Source organism: Polypterus senegalus, chromosome 10, assembly GCF_016835505.1.
Source record: "Polypterus senegalus isolate Bchr_013 chromosome 10, ASM1683550v1, whole genome shotgun sequence".
In the NCBI taxonomy this organism is placed as follows: domain Eukaryota; kingdom Metazoa; phylum Chordata; class Cladistia; order Polypteriformes; family Polypteridae; genus Polypterus; species Polypterus senegalus.
Genome location: NC_053163.1, coordinates 11,793,789 through 11,816,273, shown reverse-complemented (window position 1 = coordinate 11,816,273; position 22,485 = coordinate 11,793,789). Strand labels below are relative to the sequence as shown.

The following is a 22,485-nucleotide window of genomic DNA, read 5'->3' as shown; positions in this document are numbered from 1 at the left end:
AATAGGCTTGATCTACAAATGACTGGGAATGGTGAAACTGCCACAGATATAACAAAATGAATCAGGGTTATTTAGGCACTTACGACGAGAATCAGCAGAGACAGACATGATATGAAAGAATGGAAATATGTGTATAAGTAGAAAAATAGATTTTGCTTATTCACTACGTAAAGCACCACATAACCTCTGACCACACTGTCTTGAGTGTAAATGAATAGCCTATACCAATTCATGCTACAGTAATCGAACTAGTATAATCGGTAGAGAAAAAAGCTGACGTAATAGAAGAAAACTAACTGCACTTTCAGAATCAGCATACCTCTTTTAGTGTAAATAAGCTTAAAAATTGAAGTTAACAAAAAAATTGTTCAAAATTGTTCCCTAGTGTTAGCATTGTGGTGCAAGGTGATTGTGATTTATAAACAGTAAATTGCATAAAAAAATGCATATGCCAGATTAAAATTTTTTTGTTTGTTTGTTTTGATGTGTGCATATAGGTTCACAAAAAATCTGCAGACAATTTTAGAAATAAGGACTATAAAAGTGACCCCTGAATAGCCAGTGTGGGTGTGTGACCAACTGCGACAGAAGAAATTTGCAGCAAATTACTGCACAAATCAATCACAAATCAATTTTCTTTCTTCTTCTTCTTCTTTTTTTAAGAAACCCAGTAAAAAATTAAATGGACAAGCTTATGTGATATGGTTGATTCAGAACAACAGCCGTGGGGATGACTGCTGCTTAATTTAGTGTGTGCTGTGCAAATCAAATTCACACAGACGTCACAACCTCGCAAGACATCGGACGTGAGGCACTGAGCAGGTGCAGCAAATTCTCTAAATAGTGCAATGTCTATGTTTTTGTTAAAATACGAGTAAAATAAAAATTTGTGTCTCCTTCAGTATGTTCTCCACTACATGGAGGCATATTTTAAAAAGTTAATTGCTGGTAATATGTTGCAACTGCAGGTTCTATTTTGGATTTTTCACATATTCCTCTCAACAAAAAGGAGATTTTTAGAATGAGTTTATTTGGTCAATTAAGTGACTTTTTCTACAAATATATTTTTAAATGAGAAAAAAAAGGACTTATTGAAACAAAATCAGAATCTGGCCTGAAAGTCTGGGTGGGAATTATATAACATGACTGCTTCCATTCTTTAAAAATATTGTCCATGCAGGTTTTCATTTGCACGAAAATATTGCTATGAATACACAAATAACCGGATAACAGCTCAAACTGTTTTAATGATCTTTGACAAAAAAAGAGAAGGAACCAAATTGTAGGTTCACAATGAGTTTGCTGAAGGACAAACACGTGGCACAGCTCTAGTCATGGCATGACCCATTACCCGGGAATTGGGTCGAGGCATCAAGACAATGTCAGATGCCAAATGTGCAGTCAGAAGGCTTTGTGTGCAGACCAAAACCAGCACACTGGGCAGACCTGTGAGTAAACTGTGCCTCCTTCAAGAAACAGACAATGTTTGAAATAAGACATTTTTAAATGTTTGTTTGCAGTGTTATTGCTAGTGATTTGAAAACAATAGTTAATGTAAAAGTAGTTAGTTGGCTCATATTGAAGTAAAGTATAAAAATATAATATATAATATATATTCAAAGCATCTCGAGATATGTCACATAATAGTCGTATACTTTATATTACACATTTAAATAAGTTTTAAAAAGAGACAATTTCAATAAGTGACATGCAGTAATGACAATGGTTCTCTTCCCTCAATGAAAATGCTGAAGTTTAACATCCTTCAATTTTATCATCAAAACTGCTCCAACAGAGAGGGGGTCTTTGGACTGGAGCTCATCACGCAACACCGGGCATACTAAAGGAAGGACCGGCAGATGAGATGTCAGTCCATTGAATGACACAATTAAAATCAGTCCTAAAATAACTAATCACATAATAATTTATAGTGTAAAATATGCTGGGTGGCACAGTGGGTAGCACTGCTGTCATAGGAATTCGGTGCCTTCTTTTAAACTTCTGTACCTGGAAGTCATCTGCTGTGGAGTTTGCATGTGAAGGTTTTTCTGTGGGTCTTCTAGTTTTCATCTCACATCCCCTATAAGGTGCAGATTAGGTTAACTGCTTACTTTAAACTGGTGCTTGGCTTAGTGTGAGGGTCCGAGTAAATGGCTAGACTGGTGTCCTGTCCAGGATTGTTTCCTGTTTAGCACAACATACTGCCAGGAGAGGCTCCTACCCCCTAAAACACTGGATTGGATTATGTTGGTTTGAGGATGTTACATTAGGTTAATACGCTTAACATACATGTCTGTGGGATGTGCCAGAAAACTGGAGTACTGAGAGGGAGAACACAGTGAGAACATGCAAACTTCATACAGACAACAACTGAGTCGGGATTCAAACACAGGACCCAGAAGCTGTAAGACAGCAATGATAAAAAGTGTGGCATCAGGTCAAGCAAACATTTAGCATTAACAATGAGTTAGTATTATCCCATCCATCCATCCATCCATTATCCAACCCACTATATCCTAACTACAGGGTCATGGGGGTCTGCTGGAGCCAATCCCAGCCAACACAGGGCACAAGGTAGGAAACAAACCCTGGGCAGAGCACCAGCCAACCGCAGGACACACACACACCAAGCACACACTAGGGACAATTTAAAATCGCCAATGCACCTAACCAGAATGTCTTTGGACTGTGGGCAGAAACCCATGCAGACACGGGGAAAACATGCAGACTCCACGCAGGGAGGACCCAGGAAGTGAACACAGGTCTCCTTACTGCGAGGCAGCATCGCTAATACTGTGCCACCATGCCGCCCGAGTTAGCGTTAGAATGTGTTATCATTGAGAAATGCACATCACATTCAGAACACTGCATTGTCCAATTTAATCTCCTAATAAAACTAGAACGTGCATTGCTATATATATATATATATATATATATATATATATATATATATATATATATATATATATATATATATATATATAAATAGTTATAGTTGTTAAAAAGGAAAGGATATACAATATAAAAATGTTATGATGTGCTATTTTTATTGATTACTGCATTTATCTATTTACTAAGTGATTTAATTACTTCTTTATCTTTGATTTCATTCCACTGCTTTGGAATATCAGTAAATTGCAGTTTATAATGTTTTTCCAGGTCAGACTTGAACTGACAGACAAACCATTTCCAGATTGGTTGAAATTCTCTTTCTGGTGTAATGCTCCAGCTTTCATATCTGGGGCCTCCTAAATGATACTGTTTATAAGGAATGTATTTGTCCTCATGATTTAAGAACTGGCAGTTACTCTGTACAATAGTAGAGCAATTATCAGTGACAAAGTGATCAGTTTTCTGCCAGTGACCACCCCAGAGTACTTTGGGTCTGTGGAAGCGAACACTGTGCTGACCACCATGATTTGGGATTGTTGATTCACAGGTGGCCAGACAGAATGGACACTGTACCCAACATCCACTGAGCTGCTCAGTCAGAATATCATGAGGTTGCCGCCTGAATGCTGAACGATCAAAAGAATCCAAGTCATTAAATTCTGACATTAAATCAGCAGCGACTGTCTCAAGCAGAGTGGTTATTCTTTCTTTAAAGAATCTGACATCCAGAATTGTGTCACTGTCATAGCCTCTCATGTTAGATTTGGAGAAGACAATCTTATCTCCAAGTGCAGAGCAAAATCTGTCCAGCCAGGCAGATATCTGAATGTTTTCATTTTCTGAGTTTTTAACTGATTTAAGAAATGCTGTACAGACAGATACTTTTATCTGATGTATGCGATGTCTAAATATAAAAAGGATTTCTTCATTTCTCTGTGCAAAATATTCCTTCACTCGTGTCTTAATGAACTTAGCACAATGCTTTTTTGGAGACCGTATGTACAGCATAAACTTGTCAAAGTTCCGCTCTTTCACTAGAGCCAGTAAGATGTGATTCTCCAGATTGGATTGGTTTCCTCTCAGTGCTGGGTCATTGCATTTTATTTCGCCAGTGATCATGATAAGACTTCTGTCATAAACCTCCTCCCGGATGGCTAATTTCAGTTTTTCAGCAACAGTGACTGCAAGCACAGCTGTGGCAATCGCTCCTGTGCTGAACATCTTAAAACTTTTCAAGTACTCCCCCTTCTTGCTGTCAAGATACTCTATGGGATTATTAGCTTTCTGAAATTTATGGTGCATCTCTTTAAATCTCGGTACCACTGCCTCTTCACATAATAACAAAGCCATGTCAGCAGGATATTCATTTCTGATGTCAAATCTGCCTCCATTGCAGTCAAAAAGTTTCACGTGATCCTCAATTTTCTTCACAATTTCATGAATGTAACTTTCATTGTAATCAACTCTGGCCTCCTCTTTGTCTTTAATGTAACCATAAATGTCTTGTTTTATTCTGCTAGTGAGGTCACTCATGCACTGATGATCTTGATCATTGCTCTTAAATGTTGATACATACTTGACAACATTTAAAATCTTGCATTGTAGTTTCATATTTATATAAACAGAAAAATCATTTAATTTTATTTGCTTTAACTTTTTGTGTGATTTTGTGTCTTTGCTGGAGCGAATGATTTTCATGTCATATTTCTCATTAAGAACTTTCTCCACATCCATCTCTATGTTTGGCTGTATTGGAGGAGGCATCTCTGCTTTCACTCGAGTCACCCACTCAGTCCACATTTTCTCAAATTTGTTTTCAAGTTCTTGATCTTGCAAGTCTTTGCCTTTCAGCTCCAGTGCCAACTCCCGGCTCATTTTCATTAGCTCTTCTTCATATTTGCCTTTCTTCTCCTCTAGATTTCTGACACCTTCTTTCATTTTCATGAACTCATTCAATCTTCTTTCAGCTACTTTCACCAGGTCTATTTTTAGGTCCTTAAAGTTCAGTCGAGTCCTTTCTTTCCACTGAACCATTAAGTCTTTGTCTTTATCCTTTGCAAAATACTCTTCTATTTTCTGTGCAAGTGTCTCATATTTCTTGTTAACCTCTCCTTCCAAGTTAAACTCCTCTTTTCTTTTTAATTTATTATTTTCAATGCTGCTGTGTATTTGATTTTCAGTCTCTAACATGTGTTTCCTCAGCTTCCAGCTCCATTTCCTATACTCTTCCTCCAGTCGTCTGTAAGCTGTTACCTCCAGGGTGTTCTTAAAGCTGAAGACAAAGTCCTCATCCAAGAGAGCAGACCAGAGATCCTCCACATGGATTTTAAATTCTGAAATCTTTAAAATACCTTCTTTCATTTCCTTAGAAAGCAGCATCTGTTTCAGTTTCTGAACATGTTCACTATAGTTTGGATTTGGAGGGGCCATTGGTGGACTTTCCTCCCAAATGTGACTGAAATAATGAACGTGTCTGTTGATGTCAAACCTGATGACATCTTTAAAGTGAGTGACATCACACACCTCTTGCTTTGCTGCTGTCTGAGTCATGAAGTCCAGTCTCTCTTCCAGCCGTCTTCTTCCTTCCATATTTGCTTCTCCTGCTGTTATTTCACCAACATTCTGATGAACAAAACAGCAGCTTGGTGACAGTCGTACTTTCTTCATCCTCAGAAAGGCCTGAATGACAATTTCAAGAATGTCCTGCATGTCAGAGGGATTCTCCCCAAATATATTAATTAGAGTCAGGTTAGCAATCCCAATCACAAACGTTGCAAGCTCATTGTCATGTTTTAAAGTGCCTTTGTCTACAAGCTCTAAAGCCCGAAGACCCTCAGTGTCGACCACCAGCAAGTAATCAAAGTCGAGATCCAGCAGGTCCTCTTTGATTTTAATCAGCTGCATGAAGGCTCCTCGGGTGCATCGACCCGTACTTGTGGCAAACTGAAGACCAAACATGGTGTTCAATAAAGTGGACTTCCCAGTGCTCTGAATTCCCAAAACTGAAAGAACAAAAATTCTTTTGTCACTGAGCTTCTCAATAACTTGTTCAAGGACATCACTTACCCAGGTCACAGGAATGTGAGAAGAATCTCCATCCATCAGCTCGATGGGATATCCAGAGATCATGAGGTCAGCAGCAAGTTCTGGCAGAGACATAAATATTTCTTTCTTCTCTTGTTGTGTTAATAAAGCCTCATACATCTGACCAAGTTCTCTAAGCACATGTTCTACGCCCAAGGATGAAGCCATGAACATTGCTGATTTTTCCTCAAATTCTTGTTTTAGTGAATCTGTTTTCACATCTTTTTCTTTTAGTTCCTCCATTTGTGACCATATTAAAGTGAGCTCGTGTTCCATTTTTAGGCGATCATCGCATGTTAACTCATCAAAAGCAATCCCTAGCCAGTTAAGAAAGAGTCTCTTACTTTTTAATGACTTTGGATTCAGATTTTCAATAAAGCACTTCATTACCACATTTAGAGGATCAACTCTCCTGCACTGTTCTTTTTTTAGTTTATTTTTTTCATTTTCAATGTCACTTCTCTGCCGCTCAAGGCTTCGGTTTCCATTCACTTGTAGACGAGTGAGCTCTTTATTTTTCTTACACCAGTTGTGCCACAGATCTCCTTGAAGAGGAAAGAACTTCTCTTTAACTGAGCACAATAGTTGACCTCTTAATGGCTTCACCAGGCTCTCTGCTGCAGCCTTGGCTTCTTTGCATTTTTCATCGTCTTCATCCACTTTAACACCAAGTTTCCTGGCGACATCAGCACACTGCTGGATATTCAAAGAGCGCTGTGACTTGACTAGGAGATGTTGTATAGAAGCTGTTAATTCTTGGAGAAGATCAGCTTGGTTTCTATTTAGAAGTGGTATCTTCACTATAGGCTCATGACTCCGTTTTAATACTTTTTCTTTATCATCAAGCAAGCAGATCAGTGGGGTTGGTGATTTCAACAGTTTCTGTAAAATGTCTTTTCCTTTGCTATCCTTTGCATGAGAATCTTTGAAAACTACAACATTTACGGATGAAATTTCAAACAGAAATTCACATTGTTTGTGATGTTCTTTTGCGTCTCCACGCAGATTCATAAATGCAATGAACTCATTGAACTGATCATCCTCTTTACCTGCAGGACAAAACCATGAAATCTCCACAACCCCATCCATGAACAGACTCTTCTCTTCTGCACCCTTACAGTCCCGATGGTGAAAAGTGCTGTGCTTACCTTTGTTCAGTAAGCCATTTAAGACCTGTGACTTGGAGGAGGAGCAGGGACCTAAACGTATAAATGAAACAACTGGTGCAGGAGTCTTACACACATTTTGATTTCTTCCTTTGAATCCACTTTCTGATTTAATTAAGTTCTTCCAGCTTTTCTTGAGCAGTTGAAAAGACCATAAAGGAAATTCAATGTGATTGGCAAAAGGGTTTGGAACCAAGAGAGGAAGAGCAAACTGACAAAATGACAACTTGGATGTGATATACTGCCAGACGGACATGTCAGCACAGTGATAGACAGCCATCTGGACATCCATGAAGTGAAGGTTTGTTTGATCTTCAGTGGAAATATCATAATCTTGAATACTGCAGTCTTCATTCAAGAGATCTTCTACATCCATTACTCTTTTTCTGTGAATGTTGCTCAGAGACGATTTTGATTTTTTTTCTGTTGTTTCAATTGTGATTTCTCTTGCTCTGTAGTCACCGATGAGAAGTTTTTGAAGAAAACAAAAAGGCAGCTCCTGCTCTGTGGATGGCAGAGAGTCATGTAAGGAGAACTTGTCGATCACCAGGATGTCAGACATTGTCAGTTTCTTGGGGTAAAATGACTTGAGTCCCAGTCTTTCTATGACACCAATGAAGGGTGAATCAGTGAGTGCAGAATATTCATTTATTTTTCTCTTTATAAGGGTACTTCTTTTAAAACTTGCTTTTAATTCTGTTTCAACATTTTGGATATTTGTACCTGCGTTAGTCTTTTGATAGGGGTAATCTTTCAATTTAAACATATTCTTAAGTGCTCTTTTCTCCCAATTTGCTTTGCAGTGTGGTAAAAGTTCCTCATAGTCTTCTTTTCCCACATATGAGAAAGCTTGAACAGAAACAATTCCCAACTCTTCTTTTAGCTTCGGTTGCCAATAAGCAGGGTCAAGTCCAAATTCTTTTAAATGCTTCTGAAGGCCTTCTGTCTCCTGTTCATACTCAGTATGTTCAGACATCTCAAAAGAAACAGAAATGAATATTACTTATTGATATGTGTGTCTATAGCTTCAGTAAGATTTAGAGATTAGGTCACATACACAAGGAAATTAACAACTTCCAGAATAGTAATATTTTCAAATTTCAAAAACAGTATGCATGAACTAAGAGACTTAAGCACAGTCCCAGTTTGTCTGTAAATAAATAATATTTTGATGGACATTAAAGTCAAGTGTAAATGACTATACAGAAACAGTAAGACAGTCAAAAACGATATTTCTGATTTATTTAGGCATGTAGAGTCTTGATTTTTACTATAGCATTCCATTCATCTGTTTTTATAAAATGATGAAACATTGATGTTGCAATCTCCAGAAACTGAAACGAGGTGGAGACTGTTACTTGTTAGTGACTATGAATTCTTTAAAAGCCTCTCATCTTTCCACAGCTTTTTAGAAGTGATATCTGGTGAGTACAAAGACAGACGGCATGCCAAACAGGACTAACAAGGAGTCCAACATCTCATTTACGGGTGTGCAGCAGAGTTGATAAGCAATCATCACACATTCATATGGACAAAACAAGGTCAGCCATGACTGTTCCCTTTGTTAAGGTCTTTATTTGTGGGTTTTAAGGTGTTACAATATGGCCCTAACAACAGTGGCTTAGTGTGTGCCTTAGTCTATTGAAACTATAAATAAATTTACTTCTTTATGTGCAGAATTTCTAATATTGTGTGGTGAGCCTGTCTCTTCCATTTTGATGTTCAGAACAAAATAGACTTTACACTTTCTTAATACTGATCTGCTTCTTCAAAATTTAATAAATGAAGAGCTTATACAGGTTCAGTAGCCCTAATCCACAATTCCAAAATATAAACCACACCACAGGGTTTCATTTATAAAAGTTTGTGTGGATTCAACTGCGAAAGTATGCATTAGCCAAAAAACAGGAAAATGCATAAACAAAAAAACATATTCACATACTGTATCTGTGCAATTTACCCTTAATAAATCACAGCCATCTTGAATAACTGCGCACATTAATGCACCTCAAAATCTGTCCTGTTGCAAAAGACAAACATTGCTACCTGTGCTAATCCACTTCATACATATGCAATTACAATCCTGCAAGACTTTCATTGGCTGGTGGAGTAGCCGCCCACCTGACGCATCATTTCAATTCCTAAAAACTCCCTCTTTTCGTGTATGACCGTTTGCCTAGTGTCTAAGTCTTCTAATATTTTGGCATTGTCAAAGCATATTATAAGAAAGACTCATCATTTAGTTGGTTTCATTGGCTGCATCTTCCTACTTCGTCAGGGGTGTCGTCATTTTCCACTTTCTCTGAAAGGTTCAGATGGTGTAAATATGTAAATGTTTTTCTATCAATTTGTTTTTATAAATCCTAACCTTTGAAAGGAAAGTTGTAAACACAGCCTTCAGTCCTCTTTTTTGTGCATGTGCATGTTTTATAAATTTGAACACAGGAGATGATCTTCACCTAAACACTAGTGAGTCTTTCTTAAATGGTTCAAAAGTGGCCCTTCAAAGTGATGCAATACAGGAACAGAGTTTTGATTTTCTAAACTGCCATCCTCATGAAGGTTTCAGTAAAGACCTTTATTTATTTAGATCCATAACAGGTTCCATAAATAGCTGTAAATAGATAATAACAGATTCTTAATTACGAAGGAGTTCCAGATTGTAAAAGAACTCATTGCCTACAATACCACAGGCTAAATTCATGTTTAATTGATCTGTTATATTCTCCTAGGTAGCCTGCTATACATTAAAGATTTCTGGTTTTGTCCACTTATTGGGAACTTTCAAACTCAAAAACCCAATTTTATATCAAAAAGACAATTCCTTGAAGGAAATAAGCTAATTTTATTTAATAATGGGGACCACTAAAGAGGTTCTTCGTAAAATGCAAATCACACAGGGAGAAATACTGTTTGGATTAAACTGGCTGAAATCTAACAAATCACGAGGACCAGATAACTTTTATCCTTGAGTGCTTAAGAAGTTAGTGAGAACATACTTCATATATTTTTACAACAAGTACATTACTGCATATAAACCCTTGGCACATATTTTTAAAAAATCTGTGTACATTGGGGTAATTCCTATAGACTGGATGCAAGCAAACATTATTCAATTATATAAAAACAGCTATCGGGCTGATCCAAGTAACTACAGGCCAGTAAGTATAATGTGCATTACAGGTAAATTAATGAAGGAATTACTAAGGAAAAGGCTGAATAAGACATGTCTAGAACAAGTATGTTAGCAAATACTCAACATGGGTTCAAATGAGGAAGGCTGTTTCTCAGAAACACGCCTGAGTTCTCTGAGGAAGCAACAAAACAACACAATCAGAGATCGCCATATGATAAAATTTCTCTTGGTTTTCAGAATGTTTTTGATAAAGTATCACATGAAATGTTAATGATAAAACTAAAAGGAGTGGGAATTCAGGGTGCAGTTTTTAAGATGTGTACAAAATTGACTCAAACACAGGAAGCAAAGTTATTGTGATGGGAACTTTTACAGAATCAGGTGATTTTAAAATTGATGTCTCATAGGGATCAGTGCTGGGACCTCTGATCTTTTCAATATATGTTAACGATCTGGAAAGGAATATAATCAATACGATGATTAAGTTTGCAGGGGCTACCAAAGGTGGAAGAACAGTTAATGTAGGATCAGCAGAAATCCTACATTAATGATATTAGAAATAACATAGTATATCTCCCCAACACTGCAGATCCTCCTAAACCCCAGTAGGCCGTTATACACAAATTAAATTTTTTCACCAGGATAGATTTACCTGAATTACATAGTATAATCTCTCAACTGAAACCCTCCACCTGCGTCCTTGACCCAATACCAAAAAGTTTTTTCAAAGAAGTATCAGGCGTGCTAATTGATAATATTCTTGACATAGTAAATTCATCATTAAATACGGGGGTCTTCCCAGACTGTCTTAAGACTGCTGTAGATAAACCCCTACTCAAGGAAAATAATCTTGACCCCTCTGCTTTTTAAAATTTTAGACCCATCTCTAACCTGCCTTTCTTAAGTAAAATTCTAGAGAAGGCAGTCATTATGCAGTTAACTTACCACCTCAATAAACCTGCTATTCTTGATAAATTTCAGTCGGGTTTTAGAACAAATCACAGCACAGAAACTGCACTCGTTAAAGTAGTAAATGATTTGCGAGTGAATGCAGACAGAGGTCATTTATCTGTTCTCATCCTCTTAGATCTGAGTGCTGCATTTGAAACCATTGATCATAATATTCTTAGAAATCACCTTAGTCAATGGGTGGGCCTTTCTGGCAGTGTCTTAAATTGGTTTGAATCCTACCTGACAGGGAGAAAAATCTTTGTTAGTTGTGGGAATTACAACTCGAAGACACATGATATCCTATATGGTGTTCCACAAGGCTCTATCCTGGGTCCGCTGCTCTTCTCAATCTACATGCTTCCGTTAGGTCAGATTATCTCAGGTTACAATGTGAGCTACCACAGCTATGCTGATGACACACAGCTGTACTTATCAATAGCACCTGATGACCTTGACTCTGTTGTTTCACTAACACAATATTTACTTGTATTTCTGAATGGATGAATAGTAATTTTCTCAAGTTAAATAAAGAGAAAACTGAAGTTTTAGTGATTGGAAATAATGGATAAATTGAGGTTATCAGAAATAAACTTGATGCATTAGGATTAAAAGTCAAGACGAAAGTAAAACAACTTAGGGGTAATTGTTGACTGTAACCTGAATTTTAAATCACATATTCATCAGACCACTAGGACAGCATTTTTTCACTTAATAAACACAGCAAAAGTTAGACCTCTTATATCACTGAAAGATGCTGAGAAATTAATTCACGCTTTTGTTTTCAGTAGACTAGATTACTGTAACGCACTCCTCTCAAGACTACCCAAAAAGACATAAATCGTTTGCAACAAGTGCAGAATGCAGCTGCTAGAATCCTAACTAGGAAAAGAAAATCCGAACACATTTCTCCAGTTTTAATGTCACTACACTGGTTACCTATGTCTTTCAGAATTGACTTTAAAATTCTGTTTATGGTTTATAAAGCCTTAAATAATCTCGCTCCATCTTATATATCGGAGTGTCTGACACCTTATATTCCAAATCGTAACCTCAGATCCTCAAATGAGTCTCTCCTTACAATTCCAAAAGCTAAACTTAAAAGTAGTGGTGAGGCGGCCTTCTGCTGTTATGCACCTAAAATCTGGAATAGCCTGCCATTAGGAATTCGCCAGGCTAATACAGTAGAGCACTTTAAAACACGGCTGAAAACACATTACTTTAACATGGCCTTTCTATAACTTCAATTTAACTTAATCCGGATACTCTGTATGTTCAATTCATCATAATAACTATTCATGGTGGCTCTAAAATCCATACTGACCCCTACTCTCTTTTCTGTTTCTTTTTCCAGTTTCTTTGTGGTGACGGCTTGCGCCACCTCCACATACTCAAAGCATCATGATGCTCCAACATTGATGGACTAAAAGTCTACCTGACCATCATCATCAACTCCTTCCGTGAGAACTCTAAATACAAAGAGGACTGTTTCATTTATGTGAGGTAGATTGCCCAGAGGGGACTGGGCGGTCTCATGGTCTGGAACCCCTACATATTTTATTTTTTTTCTCCAGCCGTCTGGAGTTTTTTTTAATATTTTTTTCTGTCCTCCTTGGCCATCGGACCTTACTTATTCTATGTTAATTAATGTTGACTTATTTTATTTTTTATTGTGTCTTCTATTTTTCTATTCTTCATTATGTAAAGCACTTTGAGCTACATTTTTTGTATGAAAATGTGCTATAGAAATAAATGTTGTTGTTGTTGTTGTTGAAATGTTATGTAGAGACTTGGACAGCATACAGGCTTGGGTGGATGTGAGGCAAAAGAAATTTAATGTAAGTACATTTTAAGCATTTACACATAGGAAGGAACACTTTTAGATGTGAATACACAACAGGAGTTGTGAAACTTGAATGTACACCTTATGAGAAGGACTTAGGAGTCATAGTGGAGCCATTTCAATGTACGACAGACAGTGTAGTGATCAAGAAGATTTTAATGGATGTTAGGTTATATACGATCACGCTACAAGTCAAGAGAGGTTATGCTTAAGTTATATAATATACTAATGAGTCTTCAATTTCAGAAATAAAAAGAATATAGAGACATTGCAATGTATTATAAATTGCACTTAATTCTTTAAGAAAATTATATCTATTCACCACTGGATGTTTGCAATAATTTAATAAGAAAATGCTGTTCTCTCTCTCTCTCTGAAAATGCTGGACTCTCACTGAAGGCAAAGGCTGCATTTTTATTACTGATTTTTTTTTTTTTTCATATTTATGTCAAAAGCACAAAAGCAGACAAGTACATAAAATGGAGTAAATTAATATTAAGTGGACTCAGACAACATACATGTGTGTCACTTAATCTACCGATAAGGTTTACAAAAACAGATCCAGATAAGTGTCATTACAGGTAATAAAAGATAAGAGAGTAAGAATTTCGATGAGCGCATGATTTTCAAATGTAAGCAACAGTAAGAATACACCAATATGGCTTCCTTACCGAATGAGAAGAAATAAGGAAAATTAATCATTAAGTTTTTACACATTAATTCACTTAAGCTGTATAAGAACAGAATTTTTGCAACAAAAGGAGGAACCTGAATTTTGACGGTGGCTGATTCCCTCACATGAATTATATGGTAACACTTTGTGCCTCGTATGTGTTTAAACGTCATGTCACCAAAAAAAGCAAATTATTCATGTTTGCAAAGGAAAAAATTGTGCTTATACTTTAATGGTTATTTTTAAATTATTTCAAGCACAGGTGTGAAGAACAGACGCGTACATGCATTGTTATTTGATGCATTCTGAATTCGGGACAGGACAGGTGAATCATTCTGTTCCCCTCTAGTAGAAACTGTAAAATTAGTGTATTTATGTTATACAGAAAGGCACCTCTGCGTGATAATTCCTTCATCTCCTGATCTCTACACCTCAAAACAATCAAGAATCAAGAATTTAGCCAGTAAGTGACTACAATTTGGATCAATGATCAGTACACAAGGGAGTGCTTCTGTTTATTTATTTAGTGCTAGCTCTGATTGTGAAACGTCACTGATTTTGAGGTTTAATTGACATTTTTGCCGGGTGACGGGACTGAATTGGACCCCTTATACTGCACGTGTGGATACCTTTTCTTAAATCACTTTCCTTTTAAGTTGTCGTCGTTAACCACAAGTAATACAATCAACATACTAAAACAACATAACAGTTCAAATTGACTATATAACTGCGCTGAATGTACGTTGATGAACAAAGATTTAAAAAAACAAAAAAGGCGATGTAATGCATTAAGATACAAATATTTACGTGTTCACCAATATTTGTGATCAATTTCTTTAAGAAAAATATTGATTTACGTGCATACAGAACTATTACTTCATCTTTAAACAAATATACGCTTCACCAACCAAACGTACCAGCGCGTAGATCATATTAGACCAGCACAACTTGAGGTTCAGGATGAGTTAAAACGGCGATGCAGTAACATTAACACTAAAGTATTTATACAGCAGCGGTTTAGGGAGCAGCAGCCGTTTATTAGTCGTGCGGCAAAATTAATGTTCAGTAGCTCTTAGTGTAAAAATGTCTGAAAAAAGACAGAGCACTCCGTGATTAAAAAGACCTGTATTTCAAAAGTAACCGAAGCAAAGTTCTCTTTAACTGCACTCCCACATTTCCCGTGAATTTTAAACATACATAGACGTATTAAAGTGAGAAGTGCAAGGTGACGTTCATTATTTTCAAGTTATGTTAACATTCTCTATCACTAAAACGCAGAGAGGAATAAGCAGCAAAAGTTAACAGCAAACCTTTTTATTCTTTTTCTTAGTTTTCCAACTCGCAGTATGAACTAGCGATTCCTGGCGGACCTTCAGACTCTCCAATCCGCTTGTCGTTCATCCACTTTCAGTTTTAAAATTAGGTTGGGTGTTGTCATTTATAGGAAATTGTCAACGTTTCACAGAAATCAGCCTAGTAAAATCAAGGGTGGAATCCACATTTGTTATTCTTTTGTTTTTTTTTATGCACCACAGAAATTAGTCAAGTGAGTTAACTGAAATTATACGTTATACTGCAATATTTAGCATCAAAACTATTTTTTTTTTCCTTTCACTGCTTGAGAAAAGAGAATTAGTCTGTTCTGTCTAACATCCTATCTCAAAAGACAAACATTTCACCTTGGCTTTGGCCTGATCAAGGCTGATCTACAGTAGCTGATTTGGAGTTTTGTGTTCATTTTGAACATCTGAGGTGATTTTAAAACATTCATTCATTGTATTCACTTTAACAGAAGAAGCATACAAACCCAGACTTTCTTATTAATATTCTCATTCCCACTTATCCATTTCAGGACAGAGCCTGGAGTCCACCCTAATAATAAAAAAATAATTCTTTACATTTATGGCAGTTTTCTACTCGATGTGATTTTACATGGAGATTGGAGAGCCTTTTCAAACACTTGTAATATGCAACCTCCTCTTTGATGTGACAGGAGCCATTCCAGCACCAGTACACTCACCATACATTAGCTATTAGATGGTGAATGAGTGAAAGAGATAGCCAATAATGAACAGGGAATGATTAGGGCAACAGTGTTAGGATTTAGGGGTCCAGAAAGATTAAGCAGTGGTCAATAATTTAGCCTGGATATTGAGATTAACCTTACTCTTTACAAAGGAGGCACAGGGATCTTTGATGACCACGAAACCTCCATTTTATGTCTCATTTAAAGGGCAGTGCTGTATTAACAACAAGGTGTCCCCATCACTGCACTGAGGCATTGAGATCAACACAGACAACAGGTTAAGTGCACCCTGCTGACATCACCAACATCTCTTTCAGCAGCAGCCCAAGCTTTTCCTGGATGGTCTTCCATCCAAGTACTGGTCAGGCCTGAACATCCTTAGCTTCAAGTGAATTACCTGTTCTGGAGTGTCTGTGGTGTATGGCTGCTGACAATAATCCATCACAGCACGCACTTTACTCTGCACACTGAAACCCACATGGTGACGCATTTTGTAAGTTGCTTTGAATAAAAGTGTCTATTAATTAAGTAAATGTAAATGTACAGGGCCAACATAATGTCATCAGTAAACATAAGGTTGACATCATTGGCATGTAAAGGGAAAATTCAAACACAAAAGGGGAGAGAACACACTCACACATACAGAAAGACCAAGTATGAAATTTGAATAATGGATGCTGCATCCATAAGACAACAGCACTCACCGCCCCAGGCTCACTCACCAAGTGAATGCAGAGATGGGGAGGACTTACAGACTTTACTCAGCTCGTAATGAGGCTTAGAATCAAAACCACTTGTAGCAAATACCACACATCAGTGATGTCATCAGTGTTGCTGTCTCCCCTTATTGTTTGTCTATTTGCTTGTCTGTGTTTAATTGCCCAAAATATTGGTAAGATCTGTACCTTCAAGGGAGGAAATGTACTGTGGACTAGCCCATTGCAAAAGTAAAGAAATGAGAAAATCATCCAACATTTATGTTATTAGTTGCAAACATGAATTAAACATTGATATTTTGAACATTTTAATACTTGGCTGCCATTACACTAGATATTAATCATCCATGTATTCATTTTCTATACCCACTTATCCAAAGTATGGTTGCAATGAAGCTGGAGCATATCCCACCGAGCATCGAGCACAAAGCAGAAACAATCCCTGGATGTGGCATCAGTACATCACAGGGTGAAAACACTCACACACCAATCCACCTCAACAGCATGTCTTTGGACTGTGGGAGTCCATATTACATGGAAGGCAAGCAAAATCAAAGACTTTGTGTAATTTGTCAAGTAAAATGGACAATGAAATAGTAAAGTCTGGCAGTCCTTCAGCCACCATACCTGTTAATGTACGCTATGTATTAGACATCCAAGGGTTCTGAGTTCATTTATCAGTCCGGTCTGTCTGTGTGATGTTTGTTTGTTGTCCTTATGTTTGCATGGGTTTTGCTCAGATATTCCAATTTACTTCCAAAGACTCGCAGATTACTTGCAGTAATTAGAGTCTGCATAGCTGAGTCTGAGTGTGTTTGTCAGTGTGCAGTGCAAGAGACGGGCATTCACAGCTTGAGCCCAGTTAATGCTGACAGGATCCACTTCAGCTCCTCAAATGGGCTGTGAGGAAGATGAGAAGGACCAGTTCTGGGCACAAATGGATGACGAGCTTAGGGCACTACAGGAGGGAGCAAAGGTGATTGTTGGTGTTGATCTAAACAGGCAAGTCTGAAAGAGTAGAGAGATGACAGAGCGGATACATGAAGGGTGGAGAGTAAAGGAGAGAAGCGGGGAAGGGGAGAGGATAGTAGATTTTGTGATGGAACCTGGTCTGGTAATAGTTAACACATTTTTTGAAATCAAAGTAAATCAGCTTGTGACTTACAGTGGTTGAGGAAAGGAAAGGCAAATAGACTCCATCGTGTGTAGACAATCACATTTAAAACAGATAATGAATTGCTAAGTTATAAATGGGACAAATGTGACAGAGAAGGATAAAGCGGTTGTTAGAAAGACAACACCAGTCGGGATACACATCTCACATTTCATGCTGCATGTCCCAGCATGCACGAGAGCATGTAATATTATGGGATGTTCGCTGAGAGAATGAGATACACGTGCACAAGTCATTTCCACATAGAGAAATAGTTATTTGTAATAACTAAGAGACCTTATTATACTGAATAAATAAGAAACTGTGTTTAATAACCAAAGTAAGTTTCATTTGTTTTCATTTTGTATTACCTCTTTGTTATACAGGTAAGATGTAACATTGTTTAAAGTGTACAGTTTAGCGTTTATGTATTAAGAATGTCACCTCAGTGTTATTTACATAGAGCAACATTTATTTCAATAATAACTGCATTTTGCTACCTCAATATAATACTTTACTTTAAGTTTACTGATACTGTTTATTAATAAACTGTCTTGCTGTAAATGTCATACTGCCGACAAGTCAGTAACTAGACTGATTTGAGAATAATGCTGACATCTACTGGAGTTCTCTGTATTTACTTTTTTTTTCTGTATTCTCTCTTGATGTGGACCACACACACCTATTCAAATACACGTATACTTCTTTATATATCACCAAATAAATTAGCCACAATTTCTTTCGGAGCTGCTGTGTGGAATAGCCTGAATCTTTTATCAGTGTTCTGACCGACACTGCGGAGTGAACACTACATGTCTCAAACTCCTTATAGATGTACAGTCCTCCTTAGCTTCAGTGGTGGTGATCAGAATCAACTGGGAAAAAAAGAAAAAACACAGCAAGCAGCAATGAGGATAAAGTGGTGGAGATTTAAAGAGGAAATGCTTAGGAACAGGTCTAGGGAGAATGTCTGAAATTAAGTGCAGTCATTTTAGAGTGTGGAGGAACGGTGTTCAAAAGAAGTGAAAAGTTGTCGGTGAAGAGATGTTGGGTAGGGCAACAGAAACGTGCCCACCTGGAATAAAGAAACATGGTGGAGGAGCAGAGCATTGCAGGATATGACAAAGGCTAAGAAGGAGGCAAAGAAGAAATGGTACCAATCAGGGAGGGAGGAAGATAGAAAAATGTAGAATGTAGAAAAACAAGATGACAAAGAAGGCAGTGTAAGAAAAAAATGGAGACAAAAGAGGGAAATAGAATGATGTGTAGAATAGCAAAGACTAGGATCAAGGCAGAGAAGGGTTTTAGTCAGATAAAGCAGATGAAAGATCAGCAAGGTGTTGTCTTCAGTGAGCAAGCATGATAAGATCAAGAATAGATGGGAGCGGTACTATGAAAAGCTGTTGAAAGAAGAAAATCTAAAGGTAGTATTTGGGGATGGAGTCCCAAATGAAGAGCTACTACAAGGATAAGGAGGGTGGAAGTAAAGGAGGCTCTGAAAAGAATTAAACATGGAATGGCAAGTCCAAGATGAAATTCCATTGAACGTGTGGAAGACTTCAGTAGAAGTTGGAGTAGATGTGTTGTGGGATCTAATGCAGAAGGTCAATGAGCAGGAGAGAATACCAGAGGAGCGGAGGAACAGTGTGAGTGTACCCATTTATAAGGAGAAGAGTGATATTCAGGATTGTGGAAACTATAAAGGGATAAAGCTGATGAAACACACAAAGAAAATTTGGGAATAGTCAATAGAGAGAAGGCGTAGGGAGGAGGCCACCACAGGGGAGGAGCAGTTTGGTTTTATGCTAGGAAGAAGAACAATTTTTGCAGTCTTTGCATTGAGACAGCTGATGGAGAAGAATTGAGAAAAACAGAAAGATGTGCATACTGTGTTTATTGATTTGGAGAAGGCTTATGATACGGTGTCAAGTCAAGAGGTCTGGAGGTGCATGAGATAGAAAGAGGTACCAGAGAAGTACGTGAGAATTATACATGAAGGAGTAAGGAGATGGGTTAAATGCAGCATTGGTGTAACAGACAATAGCCTGGTTAGAGTAGGTCTGCACCAGGGATCTCCTTCAAGTCCTTACCTCTTTGATATTGTGAAGTATGTGTTGAGTTGTGAGATGAAAGGCAAATTCCCCAGGACAATGTTTTTTGCTAATGACATTATGTTGTATAACACCAGACAAGGGGAAGTGGAGTGGAAGCTGGAAGACTGAAGAAGGATTTTGGGAGATGGAGATAAATAAGAAGAAGACAGACTATATAGTTTAAATATGATCAGGACTCACAAGTCAGCCTGCAAAGAAAAGAGTGGATAGGTTTAAATATCTATAGAGTCATTATCTATAGAGATAACCCATACTGTCCGCTAGAAACACCAAATGGGCTTCCACCAGTACTGCCTGAAGCCTTCTCTTTTCATAGCTGATCGATTTCACTGTCAGTGTCAAACTCTGATTCGCTTCACCTCCACACACACACAATTTGCTGGCTTGCCCACTGACAAGATTAAGCACCTAAGTTTTGTTTGGTTGGTGAATTACAGGCAATTCCCAGTGATGCGTGTTAGATCTGAATGGCAGTTAATTAAATTGTAACTTTTACCCTAAAAGATTTTTCCTTTTGCCAGTAAGGCGCCATTTTAGTTTTTGCTATAATTTCACAGTGACGCTCAGGCATGTACACCTCCAATTCCCGTAGGTTGTTTTATGTTTGGTACTCCTGTCATTGTAATAAAGTGCGTCAGTGCGAGCGCATGTCACTGTCACATGAATGCAGGCCACTGACCCACGCGTACGTGGTACTCCCTTCGAAAACGTAACAGTACAGCACACTCCGTTTTTTAACTGCAGCTGATAAATAAGTTAAAAAATAAGCAGCGGCACCCTAGGTGGAGGCGGCTCTGACGGTGCATGTCGATACCTTTCCAATAATCACTTTCTTAGTGAAAGGGTGTTGAGAGACTTAGGTATGTGCACAGTGTCTTGACTTGGTGGTATTCACCTGGTAATTATTATATCTCCAAAGCTTTGTGACAGTGCTGTATCGTGCCGTCTTTGCATGCTTTAGTGAAATGTGAGAGTCTGCGTAGAGTAAAGAGTTTTTACATGCTGTACTTTCTGACAGTCGTAATGTCTTCATCTTGGCGATATAACACTGGCAACTAGGATGGAACTTCTTGCACGGCCGGTGCTTCCAGTGATGTGGACTCGCTGGACTGAATGTTTTGAAGCATATTTAACAGCTGCTGGTTTTGACGAGGTGAGTGATGCTGGTAAAACGGAAAGCACTTAACATATTGACAGGTAAAGAATGCCAGTGCATCTTTAAAACACCTCAGGAATGCGACAGGATAGTCTGCATCGGTATTCCTACCGGCTCTGCAAAGTGTGATCTTCCGACGAATTCTTTACAGTCAGCGCCATCATCCTTTAGCATTCGAACGAGTCAGCTGTCTCTAGATCGCGGCGGACTTGCGGGGTTTCTCGGGTTTACAGCCAACTGTTGCAGGTTCAGTGACTTACATGATGAATTATCAGTGACCAACTGGCGGAACATGCTAGTAACCCTAAAGTTCGTGAAAGATTCCTGGTATCACCAGATGATACGTCTCCCGCGAAAGCAATCAACGTGGCTTTTTAAATTGAAACAGCCGACGAACTCGCGGCTAGGCTTTCTGTTTCCCTGGCGCAGCACTCTTCCTCCCCACGACAAGCCTCGATCATGCACTGCTGGTGGGCATGCGTTTTCATTTCAGGACAGCTCCAATTTATACAAGGTGGCTGAAGTCCGTATCTAGAAAGAGCTGCGCGAACTGTGGCCGGGCCGATCTTGTCTAGACCTCTGAGCAGCTCCGCAGAGAGACACAGCTGCCGAAATTGCGGAAAGCTTAGCCAGTACTTTGCTGAAGTCCTTTACTCAAGTGCCCTCTGTACCAAGGGAACAACCGTCTTCCACTCAGACTGCATCAACAGCCATTCATTCAGTGAGCTCCACAATCCCCGCCTTTAAAATTTGTACTTTGGAGTAAGACAATGTGCATCTTCCTCTACTGCGGGACTGCAGAGGGCAGCAGTGTCTCAGTTTTGTTCTCACCAGCTCCCTCTGCTGTTCCATTTGGTTATAGCGGCACTTAAATTGAAATATTGGACACTCTCTCCTTGCCTGTACGTTAAGGCCAAAAGTACTGCCTGATGTCACATTTCTTGTCGTCCGTGTTAACTTGTTAGGTCTGGCCTTATTTACAGCTCTGAGATTTACACTCCTAGATACACAGCATACCCTGGCTTGATCTTTTACGGGGTTGGCTTGTCTCTCAGCTTTTATCCAAGAGCCATCCATCCATCCATTTTCTAACCCGCTGAATCCGAATACAGGGTCACGGGGGTCTGCTGGAGCCAATCCCAGCCAACACAGGGCACAAGGCAGGAACCAATCCTGAGCAGGGTGCCAACCCACCGCAGGACACACACAAACACACCAAGCGCACACTAGGGCCAATTTAGAATCACCAATCTACCTAACCTGCATGTCTATGGATTGTGGGAGGAAACCCACGAAGACACGGGGAGAACATGCAGACTCCACGCAGGGAGGACCCGGGAAGCGAACCCGGGTCTCCTAACTGCGAGGCAGCAGCGCTACCACTGCGCCACCGTGCCACCCCCAAGAGCAACTACTTAATAATATAATAATAATAATAATAATAATAATAATAATAATAATAATAATAAATAATATTTTATTTATATAGCCTTTCCCATTTTCACAGAGTCTTAGAAAAAAAAACCCAGCAGGGTATATGTAACATTGGATACAAATGTTTTCCTGAATAGAACAATG

General features: G+C 38.4%; 1 protein-coding gene across 2 annotated transcripts; it reads right to left on the bottom strand.

Moving 5' to 3' along the window:
* Positions 1-3,043: 3,043 nt before the first annotated feature.
* On the bottom strand, positions 3,044-17,156 carry LOC120536714 (interferon-induced very large GTPase 1-like). 2 transcript variants are annotated; one of them, XM_039765172.1, is made up of 2 exons: positions 17,112-17,156; positions 3,044-8,118 (listed from the first exon to the last, which is right to left on the bottom strand). In XM_039765172.1, exon 2 carries the CDS (start codon positions 8,116-8,118, stop codon positions 3,067-3,069), a length of 5,052 nt encoding a protein of 1,683 aa, XP_039621106.1. In that variant the 5' UTR covers positions 17,112-17,156; the 3' UTR covers positions 3,044-3,066. The 2 variants fall into 2 exon arrangements, with proteins under 2 accessions (XP_039621106.1, XP_039621105.1); XM_039765171.1 differs by lacking the exon at positions 17,112-17,156 and adding an exon at positions 15,053-15,192.
* Between the last annotated feature and the right edge of the window lie 5,329 nt (positions 17,157-22,485).